Below are 24,573 nucleotides of genomic sequence, written 5' to 3'. Positions count from 1 at the left end.
ACAAGGATTTGAATGTTGTGAAAAGCTTGATTGCCTCCATATACTTGTATCATTCTTACTGTTACTGATATTTGACTTCACTTACATGCACCTCAACTTGTAAAATGTAAATATCTCTTAAACTGAACTGAAATGTGTTGACAACCTTTGCGAAATGATAACATTAATGTGATATTTGTTATGATACGTGAATGATTACATACATGAACATAGTATTAGTTTTTAATATCATGTGCTTGGATACTGTAATTTCATTGGTCTAGGAAGGCCATGTGTCTGGACAATAAAAATGCATGTCACACACTAAGGGCCCCCCAAAAAAGTCTCCGGTTTCTGGTATGCGCGCGCGTCGCCGTAGCCATGCGCGTCGGCAAAATGAAAAAGTTTTTTTCAATGAAAGATGATGTCTCAAAACCGCCAAACTCACTGGTTTGACTGGAATCCTGCTGCTGCACAATTTTAACGTGTTTTTAGATGGGGTTATGATCGAGAATAAGCTTTATGTGGCCTCTCTGGACTCCCATATATTTGCACTAAGTTCAGTAGGGCACCATTTGCAGTCATCAGCCGACATTTGAAGCAAAAAAGTCAGGTAAAAAAAAAAAAAAAGCCGCGTCGCCGCGCCACTTTTTGGGCAAGCTACATACCAGAAACCGGAGACCTTTTTTTATTGGCCTAAGGGTGATATCGCACTGCGTTCATTGCGCGCGTGTGGAACCTGCCGGCGCGCTAGCTTTGCGCAATGAGAACTGCAACGTCAAACGCTCAGTCTCATGTCCGGCAGGACATCAAAACCTTCACTTATCAAAGGTTACATCGCAGAGATTTAATTCATTTCTCAGACAGTAACTTACAACCATTTTTCTTTTTGAGTTATTGGCACGATATAACAATGTTATGCTAAGCTATGAGGTCCTCAAGTGTTGAAAAAAGTCATTATTCCACGTCACAGCAGTAAACACTTTTTAAATATCACACTTTTGTTTCCATGGATCGTTTTAAACCCCCTCTGGGGTGCATAGCACCCTCGGCTTCACCTCGGGTGCTATGCGTCCCTCGGGTGTTAAAAACGTCATATCCCATATCACAGCAGTCAACAACTGTAATAAGTTGGTGCTCTTGTTGTCAAATGACTGTACATTAGGATTGCTCAAAATAATAGAATATAGACCTTTCTATGCCAACCTGTGGTCGGCTCTGTTTGCCACCCATATGTTGGCACACTATGGAAGGTCAACATCGCAAAAATAAAGAATAGCTATTAATGTTTCCAAACATGTCATTCGATTGTACAAAATAAATAACAAACGGCTTAATTAAAAATTGCCTTTTAATGAGGATGCTAATACATATATGCAATTCTTGGCAAAATCTGTTGCCAATCACGGCTTAAATTTATACCCCCATGACAGCCTGCACAAAATGGCGCTCAATGTTAACAAACAAAATAAAGGTCCGTATACATGCATGTACACACAATGTGGCAATATTTATGACATTATCAATGTGCCAAGGATATCCGGGGACACAAAAGAAAAAAACGTTAAGAAATCGTTCATCAAGAATGGCATGGTAACCGCATCAGCTGGTTCATTAATGACAGCATGTAATTGGCTGCGATCCGCTGCCTCCCGGTACTCCGTACACACAAACAGTATGCCTTCCCTCACTCCGGTGTGCTATTTATAGACTGTCTGGACAAGATTAAGTTCATTGGCTACTGATGCTGGATGATACCACTGGCAAAGGGGGGGGGGGTATATAAAGGAGGTGTACGTGAAATCATTCAAAAAATAACAGTTGTCAATTTCGATGAAATATAAACCCTGGTTTATACTGCATGAGATCGATTAGAAAATTCATTATTTTTTTCATTAATTTGAAGTAATTGTTCTGAATACAAGAATTAGTTGTTAATGCCCCCCTGTATGGGATACTGCCCCCTCCCTACGAAATAAAGTAAACACATGCAGGAAGCAATTAATCTGGAGAACGATCGTTTTTCGTTAATGATTTCATCCGGTGAAAACAATTGGGGGGATTAATCATTGAAATAGACACAAAAAATTGAAAGAAAAATATAACAAAGCAAAGGCTAAAAATAGCTGTTGATTAATATCTGCATCAGAGGCGGGGGTTTTTTTTGGGGGGGGGGGAGGGGGGAGGGAGGATATACTGCTATAAACAGTTCTGTTCTGACGTGCACTGTACGCAGCATGGCAAATTCTCCTTGGCAGATTGAAATTAACTTGACAGTTCTCCCCCCCCCCCCCATAAACGCTGTGGGATGTTTGAACAATGGGGAAATTTTCGCACATACAATCCTATCAAGGGTCTTGACACATGCGGCGTTTGGGCAATTAGCTGTTCACACATTTGTATTAGGCATCTTGTAAAAACCCTTTTAAAGAAACTGTCGCAGATTTAACTGTCTGTGTCGCTATTTTTTTTTTTAGAGGACGGCGGAATTTCGATAAAATCAATTCTGCTCCGACCGTGTGTGGACTCGGTAATTGCAGAAAGCGCATTATTAAAAATTGATTGGTTGAAATGGAGAGTAGTCTGTGTGTGAAATTACCATTTATGGAACCGGCTAATATGCAGGGGTTTTTTTTGGCAGACTACCTAAAAAATGAGGTGTGATTGTAAAACAATATTGGTGGGCCTTACATTTTTATTGAAAATACTATGATTTAAAGGGAATATATACATCATTTGCAAACATCAAAAAACAAAACTACCAAATTGATATGAAATTCCTTACTGGACTGTGAGTGAATGACAGTCTAAAGCATCCTGTAAAATCATGGCACCTGGTGTGCTGACATTTTCAGGAAAATTGGTATTTTTGTAGCAATTTCCAATGCTGGTCGGCCGACCAGCGTTGGAAAAAAGCTGGCTTTTTTCAAATTTACAATATTTAGTTAGTCTGAATTATGTTTGCAATTGATTACACATATATGATGGATTGAAAAAAATTGCTCAGATCCAATCTAACAATTCCCCCAAAGGTTCCTTATTGATGGCCTTTTTTTCTTGAGTAGATTTAAGCTTCGTTATCTGGGATTTCTAAGGAAAATAACGGCAAAAGAATACAAATTCTTATTCCCTCACAAACATGTACCCATCAACATAAGCTGCTACAAAAACTCTAAATACATTACAACACTGTTCATGGCATTCACGAAGATTCAGTTTTAAAAGTATCCAAAAATTTCAGAAAAAAAAAAAAATCTTTAGTGTAACAGCGGGACAATTCAAAGAAATCTAAGGTGTTTGGAGAGAAAAGAGATGGCACGAACAAAAAAAAAAAGAGAAAAAAGAATGTCAGATAAACTGCTCTCTCTTCCTTTTCCATATGGAACGACCAAAACTACTTTTTTTTTCACAGCTCACAATATGTGCCGGCAGTTTAGCAGAGAGAGTGCGTAATGCAATATCCCCCAGAGTACAGCGTGATCCATATGTTTAATTGATGGCTCTGTTTTTTCTTCATGTCGGATGCTGGCAGCAGAAACCCGACAGCTGAGAAGAAACAGCTTAATGAATAACGAGATCTTTGGGACGAAAAAAAAAAAAATCCTCTTTGCACTTCCCTGGCGACATGCATATGCATGCATGGCGACAGAGTTACGTGCATCTATGCAAAGGAGGTTCAGCTTAACTGACTTCTTTTGACCACTTGAGGGCGCTATTCACATGCTTTCTATTACTGGTTTCTGCTGGGAAGTTTGGGTTAGTTTGGGTTGATTTTCTTCTCACTGTCTTGAAGATTCAAAATGGTGTTTGAGAGTAATTTAAAAAAAAGAAAAGGTACAGACCCTTTCCTTTTAAGAACCATCTTCGCGGTATTTTGTTATTTATTTAATTTCAGTAAGGCCAAACAATTGCTTCCAATTACATGCCTTTCAAAAATAGGGTCAGTTGGTTGGAAAATCTTTTTATTTTGTAAAATTATTTTGTGCTGATTGGATTGGGCGTGGGCGGAGAATTCAATCTGTGTATTATGCGCACTGCTATTGGTGGATGGAGCACTGTCCACCAATAGCAGTGCGCATAATAATGTCCACCAATAGCACTGCTATGGGCGGAGAATTCAATATGTGTATTCTGGGTCTTAATTATGCGCGCTGCTATTGGAGTCCAGCAGTTTCCAAATAGTCGACTAGAGAAGTCCACCCAACCTTCTTTCATGAAAAGTTAGTAGAACTATGGGAACAACAGGTCGCGCCCAAAGTTGCCCAAAGCTGACAGACACGATGCTGCCAACAAAAACGAATAATTGGGGTGTGACCAGCCCCCCCCCCCCCAACCGTCTAGCAACATCCATTAACAAATGTACTCAGTTGCAACAGTACACAAATGCATTATATTTACCTCATAAGTAGCGCAGCAGTTTCTTCTTGTCCAGCTTGAAGTAGGGACTCTTCTTCGATATCCGGTCGCCCCTGAGGTTGACCACGTGGGGGAGCAGGGCGGGGCGTCTGAGGAGGCACCCGTGACCCCCCGGGGTGTAGGCTCTGAGGCAGACCTCCACACCGTTGGCTGCTGTAACCGCAGCCCAACCTTGAGGGGTTTTAAGATTCAGAAAGGGAAAACTTAACTACTGACAGAGACTGTACTTAATTTCAGAATAATAATAATCATGGTAATGTGGTGCTTATACAGGGTGAGTAAAAAAAAAAACCCGAAACCCAAATGTCGGGACCATTGTTTTAGTGAAGTTCTACATGTAGCACTTTCAAAATCTAGGATATGAAAGCCCAATTCATAAGCTTTCTTTTAGTACAAGAATCATTCAAATCACTCATGTACTTTTTAAGTTACAGAGTTTTAAACACAATCACCGTTTTAAGGTTCTGTCCACTGATCACAAAAAATGTGTGCGTTCTTTCAACAAAGCAAAAACAATTCACACACATCCTTATGTGATTTTTCGTTTTGTTGAATGAACACTGAACTTTTTGTGATTCATGGACAGAACCCTAAAATGGCGGTTGTGTTAAAAACTTCGTAACTTGAAAATTACATGAGTGATTTGAATGATTCTTGTACTAAAAGAAAGCTTATGAATTGAGCTTTCATATCTTAGATTTTTAAAGTGCTACACGCAGAACTTCAATAAAACAATGGTCCCGACATTTGGGTTTTGTTTTCTTTTACTCACCCTGTATAGCGCTTTATACCAAAGGTCTCAAAGGGTTACACAATATTACCCCTGTTCACCAGGCCCAAAAGACAATTTTTTTCTGCAGCAGGTCAAGATCAGCGCAATCTGGTCTCTGCCTTCCCAGGTACCCATTCATACTCCTAGGTGGAGAAAGGCAATTGTTGCAAAGTCAGGCGACCGTGGCTAGGATAATTCCCCCCTCATCCGAAAATGGCAGTCCGATCTCAAAGTGATGTGACTAAAAGCCAGTAGCCCGATGCAGGGTCTACATGTACATGCAGTATACGCTGTGTTTTCTTTGGGATGGAAACCCGATGTTGGTGAGTAAAAACGCTGATTTTTCAAAAACTTGCTAGTCCAAGGGTCCAAAAACCATCGTTCCAAAATTTTAAATAGACTTGAAAGTGGACTTCTAGATGCAAGTAATTCATCTATCAAGACATAGCATATGGGCGTTCAAAAGTTTATAGTGTGTTTTCTTTGGGACGGAAATCCGATGTTGGTGAGTAAAAACTCTGATTTTTCAAAACATTGCTGGTCCAAGGGTCCAAATACCATCGTTCCAAAATTTTAAAGAAACTTGAAAGTGTACTTCTAGATGCAAGTAATTTGTCTAAGTCTATCACTAACCTGCCGAAGAGAAGAGCACATCAGCGCTGCTGCATTGCCAGCCTTGTCCAGTCACCATCATCTCTACTGGCTGCAAGGCAGGGAAGGTCTTCATGCGCTCTGGCTCACAGAGAGGTACCTAGATTCACAAGGAATTTTGTAACATTGAGTAGGAATACTGAATTGAGGAATTGAGAAATTGGGCGGTGGACTATGGGCGATGGACTTGTGTTGTGGTGAAGTTCCCCTCCGAGTCTTAAGCAATAGGACTTGCAGTCCATGGCAGTCCAAAACTGTGAAAATCAACTCAAACATTCTGCTCGAGCATGCTTCACCTCACGTGGAAAGCAGTGCTCACTTTTGCGCCAATATTCACATGAAGTTGACCCATTCGTTACAGGTCAATTGGACTATCTGCTGAGAGAAATTTTGAGGCTACGTTCCGACTATCACAGCACTGAGCTTGTGAAGTGCCAAACCCAATATTTAAAATCTATAACAACTTGATGCCAAAATTCCATTAAAAAACACTTATTAATTCCACTGTAGTCCCTGCCGTGTAGTCAGAGAATTCAACACAAATATATACAGTCAGGGAACTAGACAATCAATGGCGAAGTTATTTACCATCAGTCGATTCTTGTTGACCAAGTTTTGATAATATTCATCCGCTTCGACTGTCTTGGCCAGTTTCATCGGTAGGTCTTTGGATGCGAAGATTGTGAAGAAGGCAGCCATTCGGCCCTATTAAGAAAAAAAGGAATACGCATGGAAATTCAATTAATTCAATTCAACAAGACATTGATTTCAAAACGAGCAGGAGTGAAGGACAAATGAAGAAAGCTACAAACTCATATAACCACTGAGATTATTCATCACTCATCTTCCACCAAACATGGAATTTGTTTTGGCCAGCAATTGCATAAACACTGTGATATTATCCCACACTGCATAACCTATATTGCATCTTTGCTGCTTGTTAAAACCCTAACCCTGCTAGACGCAACACAGTGCATCAGGTGGAAAAGAACTGGTGCACTTTGATGCATTCAGCTACCAATACCAGTGCATGAATGGCCAGCTCTGAAGCAATGAGAGCTAAGTCCCATTGAACAATGCCACAGTTGTATCCTGCTGTGTGCGCTGACCACAGCCTCTGAGGCAGTGTGGCCTTGAGACTTTTCCCCTGATGAATCTTGCTACATTTGGCAGGCTTGTCACTTAGTAAAGTGTTGCATGTTGCTACATTTGGCAGGGTTCTAGCAAACATACCCTGGAGGGTTAGGGTTAACGCCATACTCCACGCAAAGCCAATTGCAAAGAGAATTCAATGCCACAAAAGATTCAATTTTTGTGATTTGGCAGCACAAGTTCCTGCGGCACAAATTCATGTGTCACAAAAATGTGTGTTCGTGTCTGCAGTCACGCCGAGTTTGAACCAACCGTTGTCTTAATAGACCTTTTTATTGGACAGTCTGCCAATATTTGCTGAAGATTAACATGAAAAATGTAAATCAAAATGCACAGGAAAATCAGGAAAACAAGTAAGTCCATAAAGAACAATCGTCCTTCTCTTATCATCGCTAGAGGGCAGCATTATGCACAAATGTGAAAAAGCAATCTCACCTCCAAATAATCCAATCTGCCCATGCCACCCAGGAAAATGGTGTTCCCCGGCTTGAGAACGACGGTCCTGGGAAGAATGACCGTCTTGGGCACCACAAGCTTCAACTCCTCCGACGTCAACTTGGTCAAAATCTGTGATTGCAAAGAATTAAACAGGTGATCTCCAACGATTTCCGTTGTTAACAGGCATGCCACTGGAACTTTAGAAAAAACAAGGAAATTCAAAATCATTAAACCACACCAGACGTTGTACAGTGTTTTTCAATTTGTAATGGCATTCATGAGAAGTAAAAACGAGGAAATCAGCAGATCCAAGGAAAAGTTGCATGCCTGTGGCGACGAACGTCCTAAATCCTGGACAGCAATACTGTTACTGTCGAGGCCGAAATGAGACGCAGATAAAGGAATTAGCAACATCAGTTTGTCAAGCATTGTTTACATGGGCCCTTTCCTATGGACGCAATGTGGGGACAAGAGCCACCAAGCTACCCTAGGAAAGGTCACATGTAAACAAAGCGTGACATCATTTTGTCTCGGGTATATTCCTTCACGAAGTCAGGATGCACTTACAGTACAAGCTGTGGCTGAGCATATCCACTATTAGGAACAATGTAGTAAACTATCAGAAATCTTCCTGAGAAATTTCCAAAAATTTCATGAGAACTATTTTCACTTTAACAAGGTTGCTGGAAAGTCAAGAGGTGGTTGCAGCTCAGCCAGTATGCCTCTGTACTGATGACGTCACACTTTGTTTACATGTGCACTTTCCTATGGAGCCAGTGGGGGCCCACGGTCCACTGAGCACCATAGGAAAGCACACACGTAAACAAAGCGTGACGTCATCAGTACAGAGGCTTATTGTCATAGTCTGGAGAGGTGTGTAATATTCACACTGCATAAACACTAAAAAAGGCCACCATAGCCAGTCAGTCGATGAACACAACTTAGATACACAGCACAAGATGTACATATGCCAAACTCGCAAAAAACTTTTCCCTTCTGGGTCATTGTCAAATTCCCATTTTTCCCCCTATTGTTGGGTTTTTTTTTTCCTGAATTCCCTGGGTTTTCCCCAACTGGAAAAATGGAAACTCAATTTCAAGTTTTTTTCCATAATTTCCAGAGCGGCTGGGAGCCCTGTAGAATGACTTATAATGTAAATACATATGTACTTTACCTGTTGGTCGTGAATCATTCCTGGTGTGTCATAAAACCAGCGTCCTCGATCAAACTCTTCCGGTCTGAAGGGAAACGGTAGCTCCTCCTTCCCCGACTTCTTAGGCTTGGGGGACGGGAGTGGGGAAGGCCCCACCTTACCCACCGACAGGGCAAACGGATCACGACTGTCGTCTAATTCCTTTTCCTCAGGGGGGTCTTCCTTGATGACGATGTCATATGACCTTCCAACAGTCCCTGCAAATAAAAAAAATATTTCACGCGAATTTCAGTGCGAAGCTAATTTGTCAGGGTAGCAGCCAGCAGTAACACACACATCTATGGGAAATGGATTTTGGTTGCTTCCATAGGCATGTTATGTAGCCTTAGCCTCTGTTACGGATTGCAGGGGAGCGTGGGTGGGAAGAGTAGGGGTTGTGACACGTGATTGGAGGGTCAAGGGTTCGAATCTAGCTGCTGGCCTTGTGGTATGGCCTTAGGAAAGACACTTCGCCCCATTTCTGTTGGTGTTAGCTGGGAAGTAACCTGCAATCAATGGCATTCCATCCAACAAGAATACCAGTACTCCCTTCTTGCCAAGAGTGTGTGATCAGAAAATGGAAAAACCATTATCATGTTGCAGCCATTTGATTTTTCCCCATTCAGATCAATGTAACCAAAGCAAGACTGGAAGGAAAAATAGTCTGGTTCCTTTTTGCACAAAAACATTATCATTCAGTACTGTTATTGGATACAAGGACCATGACTAAAATGGTGGAAGCATGATAAAGAAGTATACAAATGTAGTTAAAATTCACCACAAAATCTCCAGTTCCAGGCTGCATGCTATACACTGCAATACGCAAAAAAAGTAAAGCAAATTTCAATACATCAATCATTGAAGTCTCTTTGCGATGTTTGCCATAACCCGGCCTTGCAAATTTGCCCTGCACTAAAAGTTGCCTGAAGTACACGCCGGCTTTATCACCCTTTTACCCTTTTTACACGTAAGACACCACTCACCTCTAACGTACGCCCGTTCATTCAATCTCTTTTCATCTGGTTTATTTTCCGTTGCCTTGCTCTTCTGTTCAGCTTTGGCCTGCTTCTTTTCCTCCGTAAGTCTGTCCATTCTCAGAGCCAGCTTTTCTGGCGTCGGCTTCACAATAGGAAACCTGTAACATACAACAGAAAAAGAAAACTAATCTTCTAAACTAATCTGCAATTTCTTTCACCTTGTTTTCCTGAATGTGTTTGTCATGTAAAGGTAATATAATTGGTGCGAAAGCAAGTGCAAAAACAAATTTTTGACATCACATCAAGTTTTCTCACTGCAAATTCGCTAAAGTTGAACGCATTTCAACTCCAGCAAATTTTACCTCGAATGCTTCATGACTTCAAAATCGCTTCGCATTTGCATTCTTGTGAACAATAAACCCGTCCTTTAAGCCAGGATATCTTTTTTTAGGAGTTTGTGTGGTCCTAAACAAAATTTTTGTGTCCCGAAAAGGGTCTCAGTGTTTTGAGCAGTATGGTCTGTCCATGTTCAGGAGGCAGTTAAGGGCATACTCTTCAAAACCTGAAGTTAACCGGTCCACACAAATTTAAATGGAAAAGAAATTCTCGTACATGGGTCTCACTGCCAAAGTTCCAAAACTGGACTTGTTTCATTTTGCTGAAAGCACCCTGTACCACCTCGGGCTGGTCTGGGACTGGCAGCGTAACGGGAACCAAGTAAAATCCGGTCTCAGCCCACGACTTTGGAGAAGTGTGCTTCCATTTTTTATGTACCTGAGTAAGTTGAGTGTGGTACCAGGCCAGCGTGAGATAGTTGCCTTGCTTATCAGCCATGATGCCTTCGCCTTGCAGTAGTCGGACTGAAGAAGCCGATTGAACAAGGTGGATTTACCAACGTTGGCAGTACCTGTCAGAGCAACAAATACACACTCAATTAAACATGTTTGGTCACATACCAATGCTTGGAACTTGCCAATCATGCAGCAGCATAAGGCCGGCCTCAGGTCGATCTGCGATTTGCCTGCGCTGCTACAGAACTAACCTTGGTCAAGGCATTCCTTGATAATGTCCGTGATGGTATCTGGCCGCTAAAAACATAAAAACAAGCCACACGCTAGGTTCTGTATGAAGCACTATCGATTAACACCTTGACCAAGGCTAGTTCAGTCGCAGGGCAAGTAAATTGCAGGTCGACCTGAGGCCGGCCGTAGACAACACTTGAGTGTAGCACTCAGACAGTGGCAGAAAAATAGAGTTGTAATCAAGAGACTACAAGTCATCACAAGTCAGTCACAAGTAAGTCACAAGTCATAAAGTTTCAAGCCAAGCGAAAGCTACTCAAGTGAACTGTGGAAAAGCACTCCTAAGATTTTTGGTGTTACTTGTGACCCAACTTGAGATTGACTTGTGATTTAAAGGTATTATACAACATTTGCTTTTGCTGTAATTTTCAGAAATGGATGGATTTGGGGGTTAGTATTTTATAGCAAATATTGTGACACTGACCTCTTTAAATTTTTTGCCCATAAATGCTAAAAAAACCAAGAAAAAAATGTTGTTCTTGTAGTCTGGTTCCCTGAACCTCCTTCAGATGAAACAGAAGAATTTATAGACATCAGGGAATCGTCAGACCAGGGAACCAGTCTAGCTAGCTTGCACCCAAATAAAATGTGGAGTAACTAAATTTGGTAAATTGGGGGCAGTATTTGAAAAAGTTTTTTTTTTTTTCCAACGCTTGTTGGCCAACCATTGTTGGAAATTGATAACAAAAATTCCACTTTTCTTGAAAATGACAACACACCAGGTGCCATGGTTTAACAGGATGCTTTGGACTGTCATTCACTAACAGTCCAGTAATGTACTTCATAATAATTTGGTTGTTTTGTTTTTTGATGTTTGCAAATGTTGTATATTACCTTTTATTTCCGTCAAATTGCAATCACAGTCAAGTGTCACACTGTTATCGTGAATAAACTTGAGTTTAGACATACCGAGCAAATACACATCGCGTGTTGTCCCCAACTTCTTCTGCAGAGCAGTGATCAGGTCTTCGATGCCAAACCCCGACTTGGCGCTGACGATGCAGACGTGCTTCACGCTATCTTCGTTGCAGACGCCCGCCTCCACGCACGCCTGCAACAGCTGGTTTGTGATGCGTCGGTCCCAGTCGGGGGAGTCCTTGGGCAGAAGATCGGCTTTGTTTCCTTAAATGGGATTTAGAAACACCAAAACGAAATAAACAAAGAGATACATGTACTTTGTACTTTGTATGCCTTTTCTACTTAAATCAAAGTATTACCACAATGAATCTACTCAATCTAGACTGGTCGAAGACCGGATCTGGATGTTGTTCCACTAATGCAGCCGGTCACGATTCCTACAAAGCTTGGTCAAGCCGTGGTGGCAGTATTGGGCTCAGTCAACAAAATGAGCTTACCTCACGCAAATATTCAAGCTAATTTGCAAATTATTTGATGATGATGATGTGTATTTATAAAGTGCACGTATCCACCAGTATTGGTGCTCAAGGCGCTACATCATTTTTTATCCTGCTCATAGGGCCAATGAAACATTCCAAATACCATCTCAGCTACCTGGAAGAGTATACAGTGCTGTGCTGCCATTTCGGCGCAAAGCAGCTAAAATCAGCTACATTAACCATCTTTGCCCTCACAGGTGCCCATTTACTCCTGGGTGGAGAGAAGCAATGAGTGACAAAGTACCTTGCCCAAGGGCACATGCACTGTAACCCCTGGATGGACTCGAACCCACAACCTGCAGAATTACCCGCAGACCACAAATTCAATGTTCCTGACCATGAGGCCATGGCACTCCACATACATTGTATTTCTCTCTGGATCCATGGTACAGTTGTTTGTTGTGATGAAGTCCAGTGTATTTTGAATGCCTAAGGGGGTTCAATGGTACCCATGGAAAAGCTAAGTGTCATTTGCCGTAAGGGATGCAACCTCCCCCTCCCCCCCCCCAAAAAAAAATCACATTCTGCAAATGTTATAATGATGGTCCCGACAAATTAAATAAGTTAACACTATGCTATTCCAAGAAGTATTTAGATATCCTTGAGGTCAGAGATGTGTTTTGTGTTCACATTTAGCTCTGAATCAGTTCTGAAATTTTTAAGCAGTTGTATACCCTAAAAACTGTATATTCTCAAAGGAGCCGAGATGGTCTTTAAGATTTTGATTGGATATTAGCGATGGTTAAAATTACATAGTACCTTCAGCACTTGCCAATATTGGCCGATATTTGCAATCTGCAAATTAACACAACACAATATATAAACATGTACTGGATTACTGTAGAAATAGCCAGACTGCACCTCAGTCTGATTCCCCAAATTCCCTTATTCTTACCCACTATAACCATGGGTTTCTTGTCCCCTACCATCCCCTTCAAATTTGGAATCAGACTACAAGGAAAGTCCAGCAAGTCTACCAGGACCACCACCAAAGCTTTGGTCCTCCGGATCGAAGTGATGATGTCTTTGTAATCGTTCTCTCCAACGCTGACGTCTAGCGCCATCTTGTGGTGGGTCAGGTACCAGCAGCGCTGGCAGACCGCCCTCTCCAGTCCACCACCTTCTAGGAGCTCCCGGTACTTCTCGCTGGGCAGGAAGCCCGGGTGCTTAGGGTCGTGGGCCTGGAATCGAGCTCCACATCCTGAACAGGAAATGTCTGTGCATGGCAGGTTTGGGTCAGCCGTGCCAAAGACCTTTTGAACTTTCTGTGCTTTGGTTCTGGTAGAGCTGGCACTGGTTGCCAGATGGACTGCCTTCATCGCTCTAATGATCTCCGGCTCAAGATCAGAGAGGTTGCGGTCACCGATGCTTAGCTCCTGTTTCCTCTCCGCAATGATGCGCTCCGCCTCCAACTTTGCCTTCAAGGATTTATCTTGTATCCTCTCAGCCACATTTCCTCCAAGTCTTGTCTCATTGATGAAAGTCAACTCCTGGTGGTCTCCCATGTCGTCTACTCTCTGGAATGCAGTCGCTGTCTCGTGGGGCTCAAAGTCAAGCAGAGACTGGATGCTGACATCTTTGTCTTCAGCTGCATCTTCAAACAGTCTTCCCAATTTTTTATCAAAATCTTCCAAGGCCGTCTTTGTCCTTGTCCCGTAAGACAGGTTGTCAAAGTAATCTTCTGGTAAGCTGGAGTCCATGTAAACAGGTTCTGTGCCTTTCTTTCTGGACTGGCTCCAAAGGCTAGGTCTCCTCCGTTTTTTACCATCATGCTCTTGGGAATGGACATCAGCTTCTTGCAAATTTCCAAAATACTGCCGATCAAATTCATGTCTGTCGTCAACATCTGCGACCTCGTCGGATGCTTCATCTGAATTCGCCTTTTCACTCTTCATTGATGGTTTTGACTGGTATTCTTTGTGTGCTGCATCCAGAAAGTACTGCCTGTCAAATTCATTTAGGCTCTCGGAGTCATTACCAATACCTGTACTATGATTTGAGGTTTCGGTTCCTTTGGATTCAGATCCGAGGCGTGAATGTGTAGCTGAAAGAACTTCACCTAATTCTTCGTCTGTGGGTAGAGATTCCTGAAGGGCTCCCTCTGGGCTGTGGATGTCAATTTGATCATGTTCAAGTTCAGAGTCGTTGCAAATATTTTCCATTTGACGAGGAGACGCCGACCCAAGTACCCGTCTCTGTTTAATTTTCCTCTGCCCAACTCGGACGACAGGATTTTCTTCCAACAGCCGACCCACTTTCGTTCTCCTAATCCTGAATTTGTTTTTAGCATCTCCGGAAAATCGGGCATCGCTAACAAAATCAACCGCTCGATAATTCACAGGATGGAAGGGCAGGAGAAGTTGACAGGCGTGTAAATTTGTGGCCCGATTGCCGTTCGCCACTGACCGCTTGGATGATTCCATCCGGCCTTGGCACCAATTACCACCGCGCGTGGGCGGAGACTTGACAGTCACCCACGGTTGAAAAGTCCGCAAGTGAACGCACCGGGCGCACAAGAAAGTACCCGCATAGGCACAGCACACACTACGCCGGACACTCGCGAACATGTCTCCACGTGATTTCCGAAGCCACTGTGACTGAACGCGACAACGGATCATTCTGAAACTGCTCAGGACTGATCACCATTCATTGATCTGGATTACGGACACAGTCTTCCAATAATAGGACTTGTTATTCTCGAATGCAACGATGTTTTCTTTTCACCGATTCTTCCCGATCACTCAGTCTTCTTGAGCGCGATTTAATTTCCACAACAAAATCGCACGTGCTGTACCACTTGCACTACCTCGTTCGATTTTCCAGAAGAATCAAATTTTATATTAGTCTTCCATTCCTTCAAAATAAGTTATTTTAATCCAAAATATTATTCTTAGTGTACAAATCCAGTGGATTATATTTTAGGATGCCAACCAAGTTCAAATTTATCTCAATCTGTAGTCGGCGATTTAATAAAACTTCGGATTCGGCGGCCAAGGATCCATTACCCATGAGCACTCTGTGTACGTGCGAGAAAAAGATGGCCGCGCCCACACGGGTTGTTTTGCTGGCATGCGGGTCCTTCAACCCCATCACAAACATGCATCTACGGATGTTTGGTAAGTAAAACATAGATTACCGTTTATAGAATATCTACTTGTTTGATTTGTTAAATTTGTGTTGTGATCTAGGCAGAGCGATGGCGGAAAATGTACTTTTTTCGTTACATTTCCTTGAGCTGGTAAATAATGCATGTTGATTTTGATGGACGTGCAATTTGCATGACCAGGCATGAATGACGTGCGCGTAGGACATGTAGGATGGGAAGCCCTAGTAGTGAGTAGTACTATACTATCGCGGTACTTATCACGTTTCTCGTTCGGAATAGTTTATATCCAGTAATCATTGTAAATTGACGTCGAATTCCGACGGTTTTGAAAATGCATGGCGTCTCTGATATTTACCAGACAGTTTCCCGGCCCCCCTAAACATGCTAAAATAGTCACAAGGCCAATCATGCCAGTGGGGTCAGGGAACCACACTAGCGCTTTAATCATCCACTGAGCGTGCGTCAACTTTGGATTAAAGCGCTAGTCCGGTTCCCTGGGCCTGACCCCATTGCCTTTTGGCCTTGTGAGTGTGACTATTTTTTTTACAGTGATTACTGGATAAAATTCGGCGATCTTGAAGTGTATAGGGCCCCTGTTTTGTTTTGATCAAATAAGAGTCAAAAATGTTTTTTATTGCTCAGAAATCACCTTTACAATCAAAAGCAGACTTGTTTCAATTTTAATGACACCCTTTTTGCAATTTTAAACAGATTCTTGGTTTAGTCAATCACGATTTTCCTGCGCGGTTTGTGCCTTGCGATTCAGCGTACCATGCGTGCTCACGGAACATTGCGCGGTGATTGCCATCTTTATTTTCGGGTTGCGTGTTGTCGCCGCACTGTCATCATCATGTTACCCCCAAATTTCCCACAAAAAAATCAAAACCCTGCCCTCTATTTATGACATACCTGTTTATTGAGAATGTCGCCAACTAGTTTGGTAGGCACGTGTGGTCTAGCGGTGCAGCACAGGATTCATGATCGTGAGGTTGTGGGTTCAAGCCCCATCGTGGACATGCGTGTTTAGCCCGACTGCGTCTGGCCGTACAGTACTATCGCAAGCTCTGTAGTACGGCCAGACGCTGAATGCTTCCAAAAAGACTGAAAGATGTAGCGATTTTGCTACATCTTTTGATCGAGATTATCTTTTCATCCAGGACTAAAATTTCCACAGTTAAGGTTCTTAGTCGTAGAGCAACTCATACCTTTTCGAAAAAACGTTCTTTGGTCTCAATATTTTCATCCATCTGGCCAAAAGACGACTTTCAGTCATCATCTTCCACAAATATCGTCCCGAAAATGCTCCCCCATGCGATTTCAAAATGGCGGCCGCGCTGTAACTCATGAATATGCATGAAAAGTCTGTGACGTATGACCTCGTGTTTTTGGACGTGCGTGCGGCGGCGCCGTACGTACATATCGCCGCGCGGATGTACGTGTGCATGCACGTACTGGGCTGTTGTCTACAAGTAATGTACATGTACGTACATGTACGTACGGCGCCGCCGCACGCACGTCCAAAAACACGAGGTCATACGTCACAGACTTTTCATGCATATTCATGAGTTACAGCGCGGCCGCCATTTTGAAATCGCATGGGGGAGCATTTTCGGGACGATATTTGTGGAAGATGATGACTGAAAGTCGTCTTTTGGCCAGATGGATGAAAATATTGTGACCAAAGAACGTTTTTTTCGAAAAGGTATGAGTTGCTCTACGACTAAGAACCTTAACTGTGGAAATTTTTGTCCTGGATGAAAAGATAATCTCGATCAAAAGATGTAGCAAAATCGCTACATCAGCGGCCAAAAAAATTCAGTCTTTTTGGAAGCATTCAGCGTCTGGCCGTACTACAGAGCTTGCGATAGTACTGTACGGCCAGACGCAGTCGGGCTAATGCGTGTTGTGCCCTTGAATAAGGCGCTTTACCTCAGTTACTCCCCTCAACCCAGGTGTTAAATGGGTACCGGCATTATTCAATGCTGGGAAGGTAACAGACTCGCTGTGGAGGAGGTGTGGCGATCCCCCCACAGCAGCATATGAGTCTGGTCCAATCGCTAATGAAAGAGAGATGGGCACTCCGTTCCGAACACAAGTTCGTCCCCCCTTACAATGTACGGTAACTCCTACGATGGAAAAGTCGTTCAATGGATGCTGCACAGTACACACGCATGCTCCGAGCCTCCGAGTGGTGCTCAATGTATCCTGGGAGGACCACGTAACCAATGACGTCCTATATGGCGATCTTCCTAGGGTCGGAGACTAAATTGAAGGCAAGCCTGGCGAATGCAGTTAGCAGGCCACTGTTGCCGGCATCCGGAGCAGAAAACCAACCCACGGACAAAGAAGGTGAGGAAGACAGCAGGGGTGCTGCGAAAGGACACCGGTGTAGAATTGACAGACGAACTGGCTGCCTTCATGCAGGACAGAATTACTTGGGAAAACCACCGGTATTCAACAACTCAACTCATTTGCCTGAGGGCAAATGAGTTGAGTTGTTGAATACCGGTAGCTTAATTTTGTGGAAAGAGGGCAGGGTTTTGATTTATGAATGGAACTTGTAAAACATTAGAGGTGTCCTAAGTTTTTTCCAGCAGTGGGGTCCGTGAAAAATGGTCTCAACTAAAATGGTCCTTTTCCCCCATTGTCCTAACCCAATTGAGACTAATTTTAACTCGCCTACATACATGTACACATTTACATGTAATACCATGCAGCAGTCATCACGAAGCAACGGTTCAACTTGAAACAGAACTACATCAACTAAAACATGAAAAAAACTTGATGATTTCAGTGGCTTTTCAGATTGAACCGTCACATCTCAGCCGTGTTGTGGCAAAATTTACAGCGCGCATCTGAAACTGGTATGGTAACCACATGTACAACCCACTGCATGGAGACATGTACTCAATGTGGTTGGTTATGGGTTACGTCTAGAATTGGGAGGCACCCTTTGTGCCTTCTAGCACTATCGTTTGTTGGATAGCTATGAGCTCAGGGGTGTGAGTGACCACTGATAAAAATAGCTGAAAACATCTGAAAAAGTGTAAAAAACTGATTTTTGGAAATCTCCTATACTTTTGTACACAGCAAGTGAGGAAAAAAAGCTGAAATCCAAAACAAAAAAGCTGAAATCAACTTTAAAGCTAAGATTTCACACCCCCGGAGCTATGGGATTTCAAGAGGGCCTTTGACAGACCAATTACTTCTATCTGGAACTCCACTTTCGGAAACACAAATCCACCCAAAAAATTGCCCAGGTTGATCGTAACTCTTTAAATTTTTCTGAGCAATGGTTTTTGGACTAAAGGACCGAATTTAATTGTAGAAATCTGAGTTTTTAATCACCACCATCGCATTTCCGATACGACGAAAACATGGGTCATTTAATGAGAGATAAAAAGCTGATTAAAAAATACTTTCATTCTACAATATTTATACTTTTTCTTTAAAATACAATATATGTGTAGTAAACATACAAAGATATCAATAAATCTGAAAATCAGCAAAAAAGTCACCCCGTTCGGTTTTTAAAAATTTTTCTCCACTATGCCCTGTGCCCAGTTCCATCTCATTTTGCATGAATGCCTCACATATGATATGTTATACAACCATAAATGTATTTGTATTTAAGCACTCTATGTGAATAGTAAAATAGTTGATTCTGTCATTTGATGAGAAACGTTAGTAGGGCCTACATGTACATGTACATGTACCGGTAGGAACATCAGATTTGACTGACATCCTGGAGAATGGAAGGAAGGAAGTACATGTACTGGTACCGGTACTGGTACAATAACCTTGGGGCTTGGGTGTCGCAGAACTTCCATTTACAGTGTAATTGTGCAGGGTGATTAAAAAAAACAACGAAACCCAAATGTTGGGACCATTGTTTTAGGAAAGTTCTGCATGTAGCATTTTCAAAATATAGGACATGAAAGCCCAATTCATAAGCTTTCTTTTAGTACAAGAATCATTCAAATCACTCATGTACTTTTCAAGTTACGGAATTTTAAACACAACCACTGTTTTAAGGTTCTGTCCATGGATCGCAAAAAAGTTCAGTGTTCTTTCAGCAAACGAAAACAAATCACATACATGTAGGGATGTGTGTAAATAGTTTTTGTTTTGCTGAAAGAACGCACACCTTTTTGGTGATCCGTGGACAGAACCTTAAAACGTACATGAGTGATTTGAATGATTCTTATACTAAAAGAAAGCTTATGAATTGGGCTTTCATATCCTAGATTATGAAAGTGCTACATGCAGAACTTCAATAAAACAATAGTCCCGACATTTGGGTTTCGTTTTTTTTTTACTCACCCTGTACATTGTCATGATTGTACATCTACATGTACATTGTAGATCAGGTTTGAAAGCTGGACTGTTTGTGTGCAAAAGAACCACTAAAATAAAAGCCCTTTTCAGAGGGAGGCAGACACTACAAACAGAAAAAAGTAGATTTTTTATTATTAGTAAGACATTATAATGTAAAATCCAAATTGAAGTTTAATTGATTTGGAGAAAAAAGGAGAATTTGTTGAAGAGCACACACTCGCCATCTCTGAAACAAGCCAGGCATGAATTGAAACTTTTCCTCGGATCCGCTGATTTCCTCATTTTTTACTTCGCAAAAACACTGTACAAAGTCTTGTGTGGTTTGGAATTCCCTTGTTTTTTTCTAAATTCCCAGTTGCATGCCTGACAAGCAAGAAGGCAAAACAACAACGCACAATACCTACATGTGCATGCATTTTGTAGAATAGTAATGTTCATACATGTACATGTACACATACCGCGGTACTTGTTCCGTAGTTGTGGGGACATACATGTACATGTACACTCGTCTGTACTACATGTAGGTATTTGTGGGGACTGAAAACGCTGTGGGGACAGCAGAAAGTCCCCATAACTCAGTCCTGATTTGCCTTACAATGAAAAACTTCCCCATAAAGTGGTGTACCATGTAGGCCTGCACATGTACATGTACACAATCTTGTTACTGTTCGAATTGCACAGATGCGCACTCCAATTTGGGCCTTCCGATTTGGTTATCAATCATCATCGGTCTGTGGCCTGTAATAAAACTTGTCTGATCATTCCTGAACGGCTCATTGATCGTGATGGGCAGAAATCATTAAAAAATGATAACTTTTGGCCGACGAGGCTATAATGCCGTCGTGTTGTTCCAAGCTGTTGATTTTCTCACTCCTACAGAAGATGAATGCTGCATAGCTTACCATAACTTTAATTTAGCCAGGATTTTTTTTTCTTCAGTGGGGTCCCAATGTGGACACCGTGTACATGTACCATAGCATCATCTTGAGGCTTACCAGTACATGTGTTTACTGCTTGGTCATAGACCATACAATTTACATCTGTTTTATTGTCAGGAGAATATTTTTGGCAGTGGAGGGGGTGGGGCACAACTCCCAACAGGAGCACTGGAAATTTAATGAAGGTGCCTCTGCCCGCTGCCCCACCCCATCTGTACATACCTGGATGTTTAGTTTCTGGAGATATTGTAGATATAATTTTGTTTTTGTTGACAAGAAACATAACAACACCATTTAATAGACAGTTGGGAAAAGATCTCATGAATATGAGTGAAGTATTGTGACTCAGTGGCGAGAACAATTAACACTTCAAAAATGTGGATCGTGTGTGTGTAATTTCTGTTGCCGTTGTTGTTCTTGTTCTTTTTTTTAGGGAGGGGGGAGGTGGTTGGGGTAAGGTTGATTGATGGGGGGGGGGAGGGAGAGGTGCATACACAAGCGCCGCATCCCCCTTTGGTACGGGCCTGCTGTCAGTGTCTTATGGTGTTACATTTCTGTGGGATCAAATAAAGTTACTGTGTATTTTAAGTCATTAAAATTATTAAGCCGATGGTGGAATGCATTTCTCTCCATTGTATGTATCAGTATCCGAAGCACAGGTGTGATTTAGAGCCCAGTAACGCCCGTTTCATCCTATACCTTAACCCCTGTGGAACCCACTTGTACCCAGTTGTACCCAAGTCGACATGTTAGTTTTGTACTCAAGGTACACTGTAAATACCAGTGTGCGTAGGAGGCATCATTACAGGGAAATTAAGCAAAGTTTCCTGAACTCTATTCAGGGACGTTTGTTGTTGTGCTGCCTTGCAACTGGTAATCCTATTTTGTAGATTCCTTTAGAGTGCCATTCAAGCATGGAGCTTAGAAATGAATGCATTCCAGATGTTTTTCATTATGGGTTTATTGTATTGCATATGCGGCCCCCAAGGGCCCTTGGTACTGGTACTTGCACCAAATCCATCAGAGAGTTCAACAAATTTGTGATAGCATTGTGACCAATGTATTTAAAAAAAACCAAAACAAAAACACACACACACACACTTTTTTTGGGAGAAAATGTAAGCCTAACAAATTTGTCACAAAGTTTTCTAGAATGTAACAAATTTGTAAATATGGTATTGGTACCCTTACATGTATATCTATGGTCCTCAGGACACTGTCCTCAGGGGAAAGTTTTCTAGAATTTAAAAAAAAAAATTGTAAATTGAGAATATTTTTGTGTGTGTCTTCTGTTAGTTGTAATATATCTTAGAATTCAGTTATTCAAATGTTTTGCACACATTTACTGTTATTTTACAGCGCATTAACAGGATGGTTCAGGGACTTAAGTAATTTCCATAATAATTTTTTATTTAAAAAAAAAGGTATTTTTTTGCAATTTTCATAGATTTCCACAATCACATGTACATGTAGGGTGTGCATGTACACGTATATTTAGTAAGTTGTGGTCCTGGTAGACACAGTTGACATTTGCATACCTGCATTCTTATCATTAGCATGTCTTTTATTCCCATACATTCTAGTTCATTCCAAATACAGCGAGTGTTATTTTCTTAACCAGTTCCTTTGATCGCATGACTAGTGCGCTAGAATTCGATCAGCGAATTGCTCGTTCATCTGTGTCGTCAAAATTGCTGTGTGCCCATATGCCACAAGTTGTACACGTACATGGGTGTACATGTACGTTCTCACGCATGGATGTTGATGACATCAGCATGCTCCTGTGCGAAGACAGAAGACTTTATTAATCCAGCTCTTGGGAGTCTTGGAAGATGATAATCTGTCATCATTTCCTTTTCATTATCCGTGCCTCTCCGTACTAAAGTGAGGAAGATTTTATCAGACAAGTGCCGCTTGTGTCGGGCTTTCACCCACATTTCCCTTTAATTTCCAACCATCTCAAATTTTTTTTATCATCTTCATATTTTCAATAATCTTCTTTTTCATCATTATTTCGCTCACAGTCAGAGTACCCAAGGTCCGGTATATTGAAAGTCAGCATCTGAAATACACATGATACATGTACATGAAATACATTCTGAATGTTTAAGTTTGCGAAAAACATGTAGTCTATTGGTTAACTTGTTGCACAAATATTTTTTTAGCTGCGGGATATGTAGCAGCTCAACAAATCATCGTGTCTTTCCGTTAGTCCGTTGTAGTAACAAACGCTGACATTGTCTATTGCTCCTACATGTACATATTTTGACCGATTTCAACCAACTTTGTCAAAAGTATCACTAGCCCAGCCCCAATGTGTCACATGACCAAACTGGGGTCAAATGTCATCATGGGGTCACTGGGGTCAAAAACCTGATTTTTTTAAACTCAAAACACTACTCCTTCCAGAAATTACCGGTACATGGCACAATCACGTGACTCATGCATGTACACGAATTCGTTGGTCCGCAGCTTCCGAGATATTTCCGTGTGAGCTTCTTGTACATAAAAATGTATGCCCTGCTTAATCTACATGATATGTGTACCATAAATGTTGTCTAGTATTTAACAATTGTAAGACATGTATACATGTATGTTAAATGTAAATTACATCGAAGTGTGAGGCAGTTATATGCCAACAAGTGGAAAAAATGTAAAGCATAGAGCAAAGTTTATTGTGATTTTTTCTCAACTATTGCTGTTGCAGGCTATAATTTCTAAACCCTGTAATTAAATACAAAACAGGTAAATGACATAGTTGTAGTTATGGACAAATCTGGACATTTCATTTGAAAAAAGAAAAACAACTGTCAGATTCTGGCCGTGGGCAGCTCTGGCTCCAACATTTGCTGAAAGGACAAGGCGTTGCTTTTATTCACAAACACATCAATCAGCAGCCCATCTCTACAAGTACCCAGCCGCTCGGGAAGAACATTTTGTCTTCGCTTTATTTGTCACCTGATTCTCATCTTCAAACAGCCCCGGATACCGTAAAACCACACAGTTCTGCCCACACAGGATTGTGGGCAGTGCGTTCTAAGGACCAAGAGCGACAGACTGCTTCATCCGAAGTGAATGACGTCACCCGAAGTGTTTTTCAGAGTATAAGGTGGAGACAAATATGGTTTGCAATTTGACCGGGAGCCAGTAGGCTCATCAACTGGAAATTATCTTGAAGCACGAAGCGTTTTTTCCCTTCTTTTTCCGATAAGTCGTGTCCCTGTGGTATTTGCAAAGTGATTTACGGTTTTTTTCTGGGTTTTAATTAGAAAAAAAAAAGAAGAGGAGAAAAAAAAAGAGGGGGAAAAAAGCCAAAAAAAATAAAAAATCATAAAATACGAAATTTGTTGTTGTAATGAATTTTGGATACCGGTAGGTTGTTGTGATTATATGCAAAGCTGTTATTTTGTCACATGGATTTACCAGTTTAAGATTTTCCCAAAAGGCATTTTTGAGGTTGTGTACTTTTTAAAGTGGCTTACATAAAAAAAGGTTTTATTTTTAGCTGAAAAATGCATAAAACTTCTAGACACTTTTTTCTTTGGTGATGTTCTTAAAATTTTCTTTGGTGATGTTCATCAACACAGGTATGCCCAGGGAGTAAGGTAAAAAATAAAATGGAATAACAGCACTTCAATTGTAAGTCTTGACTCTGAAAGGTAAAGAAAATGAAAACCATCACATTCAGCAAATAGCTCTAGAGAACTAAATAAAGAGTAGTCCACTAAGTTTCATATTGTGTATATTTGTACATTCAAATCTTCCCTGAAAGGCCATTTGAAGATAGACAAAGCGAAAATTCCAGCATTAAATTGCTGTGCTTGTATCATGTTACATTGCTTGTATCATGTTCATATTTACAGCGGCACCGAGAAAAAAATATGTTCAAGGAATTTTTTTTATCATCTTGACCTTTAAAACAAGCAGATGCGATCTCAGTGTTACTAATAGTGCTCATGTGGTGTTTGCCACTTGCATTGATGTAAAATGTACATATAGACAAATAGTAATAATATTTGGAGTGAGCTGGTCTATGGTTTTTGCAAATTCAAAGTTCGCGTACAACGTACACATGATTTGTACTTGACACAAATTGAGGGTGCCATATCGGTACATCCATTTTAAGAATACAAAA

At 41.4% G+C, this 24,573-nt stretch overlaps 2 protein-coding genes across 4 annotated transcripts in view; one reads left to right on the top strand and one right to left on the bottom strand.

Annotated features, from left to right (window-relative positions):
- Window positions 1–15,015, bottom strand: part of LOC119739622 (nitric oxide-associated protein 1-like) — a 36,375-nt gene extending 21,360 nt beyond the window's left edge. The window contains exons 1-10 of one of the 3 annotated variants that reach the window (XM_038214610.1): window positions 12,952–15,015; window positions 11,569–11,781; window positions 10,352–10,484; window positions 9,584–9,735; window positions 8,583–8,818; window positions 7,406–7,537; window positions 6,407–6,523; window positions 5,801–5,918; window positions 4,378–4,566; window positions 1,384–1,739 (exon numbers count right to left, since the gene is read on the bottom strand). In XM_038214610.1, the coding sequence (XP_038070538.1) occupies window positions 4,379–4,566; window positions 5,801–5,918; window positions 6,407–6,523; window positions 7,406–7,537; window positions 8,583–8,818; window positions 9,584–9,735; window positions 10,352–10,484; window positions 11,569–11,781; window positions 12,952–14,674 (3,012 nt within the window). In that variant the 5' untranslated portion in view covers window positions 14,675–15,015 and the 3' untranslated portion in view covers window positions 1,384–1,739; window position 4,378. Of the gene's footprint in view, window positions 1–1,383; window positions 1,740–2,915; window positions 3,070–4,377; window positions 4,567–5,800; window positions 5,919–6,406; window positions 6,524–7,405; window positions 7,538–8,582; window positions 8,819–9,583; window positions 9,736–10,351; window positions 10,485–11,568; window positions 11,782–12,951 lie in introns of those variants that run through there. The other 2 variants (XM_038214612.1, XM_038214611.1) reach the window with 2 other exon arrangements.
- LOC119739623 (nicotinamide/nicotinic acid mononucleotide adenylyltransferase 3-like) overlaps window positions 5,800–24,573 on the top strand; it is a 52,578-nt gene continuing 33,804 nt past the window's right edge. Inside the window, exons 1-2 of the mRNA XM_038214613.1 lie at window positions 5,800–5,914; window positions 15,015–15,172. Coding sequence (XP_038070541.1) covers window positions 15,064–15,172 — 109 coding nt within the window. The 5' untranslated portion in view covers window positions 5,800–5,914; window positions 15,015–15,063. The remainder of the gene's footprint in view (window positions 5,915–15,014; window positions 15,173–24,573) is intronic.

Source organism: Patiria miniata, unplaced genomic scaffold, assembly GCF_015706575.1.
Source record: "Patiria miniata isolate m_02_andy unplaced genomic scaffold, ASM1570657v1 HiC_scaffold_4, whole genome shotgun sequence".
NCBI lineage: Eukaryota > Metazoa > Echinodermata > Asteroidea > Valvatida > Asterinidae > Patiria > Patiria miniata.
The sequence above is the reverse complement of the archived record's forward strand: the minus strand, read 5'-3'. Positions and strand labels throughout refer to the sequence as shown.